A 3,786-nucleotide genomic window follows, 5' to 3' on the forward strand; every position below is an offset into this window, starting at 1 on the left:
AATATTCGTAATAATAATAATAATAATAATAAATAGTAGTAGTAGTAGTAGTAGCAGTAGTGGTTGCTGCAGCTGCATTAGTAGTAGCAGTAGAAGTTGTGGTACAAGTAGTAGTAGTAATAGTAGCAGTAGTAGTAGTAGTAGTAGTGGTGGTAGTGGTAGTAGTAGTAGTAGTATCGGTAATGATAATAGTATTAGTAGAAGTAATGTGGCATTAATTTATGATTTCGATATGAATCATTTAAATTTAATCATAAATTCGTTCCCAAATAAACAACACATACACACAAACACATACAAACATATACACATACAAACATACATATATACGAACATACTAACATATACTTACAAATACATTAATTCACGTAATATTAATAATTGATTTTTACTTAAATGGGTCTGATTATACTCCGAAAATAATAATAATAATAATAATGATAATTTATAGACCTCACTTGTTCCTGCGTGTGTGTGTGTGTGTTTATATCTGCGTGTATGTGTTTATGTTTGTTTGTGTGTATATATGAATGTGTACACAAATGTCTGTGTATGTATGTGATTGTATTTTTGTATATGTGTATGCATGTTTCTATATATGTTTATATATTTATGTGTGTTTAAGTTTTTAAGTATGTGTGTATGTCTGGGTGTATGTATTGGTGTGTATTGGTGTGTATGTGTGTGTATTGGTGGGTATGTGTGTGTATATGTGTGTATGTAGGCGTATTTGTGATTGTTTTTAATGGTTTTTTGGTTGTGCTTTGTTTATGGGCTGTTGACGGCCTATGATAGTGATGTGTTTTATGTTAAAATATTCGTTTGGTCTCTCTAAATCATTACGTGATATAATTAAATTCTTTCATTTATTTATTCATTCGTTTATTCACTCATTCGTTCGTTCGTTCGTTCGTTCATTCATTCGTTCGTTCATTCGTTTGTTCGTTCATTCATTCATTCATTTGTTTGTCCGTTCTGTCTCGTTAATAATTTATTTGTTTCTAACAATACTTAAAGATTGAATTAATTTCATTTTTTTCCTACATAGAAAATGCATCAGCGAGAAATCCCATCAAACTATCACAACAATATGAACAACAACAACAGCATCAATAGCAACCCCAGTTACAACAACAATCGTTTCGCCAGTCACCAACACCACTACCAACAACCACCACAACTACACCAGCGACAGCAACAGCAGCAGCAGCAACATCGTCTCATTAACAAGAATATGACATCAAGTTACAACCCCAGCCTCACACCAACTGCTAATATCAACAAAAACCTTGCCAGCAAAAATTCGCTACTTCTTAATAAAAGTGATTTGTTGAAGAAGTATTTGCAGCAACAACATCAGCAACAACAGCAGCAGCAGTTAAAATTTCCAACCAACACCAGCAACCCGACAGCTAATTCTCTCGCTTCAAAAAGCGTTGCCAACGTTGAAGTCAACAATTTTCAGCAACCAGAACTGAATCAGAAACAGAAACTGATTGAAAATTTGTTGCTGAATAAACAGCAAGCCGAAAATGGAAACGCTGTTTATACGACGGAGCCACATCAACAGCAGCAGCAGCAACCACAGCAGCAGCAGCAACTTGTGGCATCTTCAAAAATTGAGCAGCAACACATGGCAAAACTTTGTCATCAGAAGTCATCCCTCACTTCATCATCATTGCCGATTGAACAGCAGCTATCGTTATTATCGTTGTCATCTATCAAGTTCCAGCCACAACAGTCATCATCATCATCACCATCATCATCGTCGTCGTCATCCGCTTCATCAACATCGTCATCAACACCCCTGGATGAACAGCCACTCCAACCACCATCATCGCCATCGTCGTCATCATCTTTCTTCAAGCAACATCAGCAGCTGCAGTCAACAGCTGATGCAGCAACGTCATCGTCATCTATTTCCTCCTTCTCTTCATCCTCTCTCCCGATCAAACCACAGTACCACTTTCGCTACCAGCAGCAGCAGCCGCCAGACGATGCCGACCGCTTCAAAACAGAGTTGTGTCGCTCCTGGGGTGAGCTCGGTCGATGCAAGTACACCAATCGGTGCAAGTTTGCTCACGGTGTCGCAGAACTTCGCTCCATCGATCGCCACCCTCGCTACAAAACGACGCCGTGCCGACAATTTCACACCAGAGGTCTCTGCTCCTACGGCAGTCGCTGCCACTTCATTCACGGCGAGACTGACAGGTTGGTCCTCGCCATGCTCATCGCCGCTGCCCAGTTGGAACGCGCGAAACTGAGCCACGCGAAGATGAAGCCAAACGGAGGTGATGCCGATGCTAACCTTCCTCCGCTGCAAAGTCCTGCAAATCAAGTGAATGCGCTGCTCGGTCGGCAGATCAGTGGCTTGCTGGGGCAGCAGCTGCAGCAGCAGCAGCAGCAAGATGGTGGTTGCCACAACTTCCAGGCACTCAGTGAAAAATTTGGTAGCATCACTCAGGAGGCTTTAAACAATTCCATCAGCTCTCTCGATGAAAATGAGGTCAACCAATTAAAAGCATCCTATATAGGTTACTCGGAAAAGTTGAGTAAATTATTGGAGCAAAACAAACTTTCAGAATTCCGTCCGTCACCAATCAGCGATGTAGAAACTGGGTCAGTTAATCCGCTCTCAGTATTTGGGTCGTGTGAGGGTGATTTGAAATTCAATCTGAAAGACGGTCAGAGCATCGGGTACAATCAAAACAATGAGATCAACTTGTTGAACCAATTAAACAACTTGGAAGTAGGTCGAAGACATTTTAATGAGAACGGAGTGATGAGTAACAACAGCGCGCTGCTGCCTAATGGATTGAAACCATCCAACGATAACTTCAACGTCGTTCACACGTGTCTATCGCAACAGGAAGAACAAAACTCCCTCCCAAAAGAAGATGCTAGAATCGAAGATGCTAATGGAGAAACATTGCGCCAATATACTCTCCTCATTGAAAAGTTGAAATCGTTAACGACAGCGACTAACAACAACATCAACAACAACAACATTGGCAACATCAACAACAACAACAACAACAACAACAACATTGGCAACATCAACCCTTCAGGTAATTACAACATACAATCAATTGTTGATTTGTTGCAAAGCGTCAGTGGTTGCGGTTCAACTCCGAAAATTCCTGACAACTACTTCAATTTACCAACAACTTACAGCAGCAACAATGTTAGAAGTAACATAAACAACAACAACATCAACAACATCCTCTATAATGATCTCAACAACAACAGCAACAACAACATCATCAACAAACAACAACAGATTCCACTATGGCTACGTTGTTATTCGTTGGAGTCGGTCGAGACGTCATCCATATCATCGTCATCTGGTTCTCCTCCCATCTTTCCTTATGTTGCCTACGATCTGCCAACAACAATCAACAACATCAACAACAACATCAACAACATCAACAACAACATCAGCAACAACAACAACATCAACAACAACATCATTGCTAAAAATATCGAGAACGATTTAACGTCAGTTTTGTTTGATATACCATTGCCGAACAACTTCAACAACAACAACAACATTAATGTCAACAGTTGGTGCAACAAAAACATCAACAATAACAACATTTTTGATATTGCTGTTAGCAAATCAAACAACATTGCTTTGTGGTAGCCGCAGCTAGCTGAATAATTAATTAGCTAAATGACATTAAATGAGGGTGGCTCATTAACCTAATTAATATTCATGATGATGACTCATTAACCTTATTAATACTCATGACGGCCACTAATTGCCCCAATTAATATTTATGAGGA

At 39.6% G+C, this 3,786-nt stretch overlaps 1 protein-coding gene across 1 annotated transcript; it reads left to right on the plus strand.

The window, feature by feature from the left end:
- Nucleotides 1-1,999: 1,999 nt before the first annotated feature.
- Nucleotides 2,000-2,209, plus strand: HELRODRAFT_148261 (hypothetical protein; the record flags this gene model as incomplete). Its single annotated transcript, XM_009025261.1, has 1 exon — nt 2,000-2,209. A coding segment is annotated over one exon (210 nt), but the record flags the coding sequence as incomplete, so codon positions are not given.
- Between the last annotated feature and the right edge of the window lie 1,577 nt (nt 2,210-3,786).

This window comes from Helobdella robusta (assembly GCF_000326865.2).
Source record: "Helobdella robusta unplaced genomic scaffold HELROscaffold_40, whole genome shotgun sequence".
Classification (NCBI taxonomy): Eukaryota; Metazoa; Annelida; class Clitellata; order Rhynchobdellida; family Glossiphoniidae; genus Helobdella; species Helobdella robusta.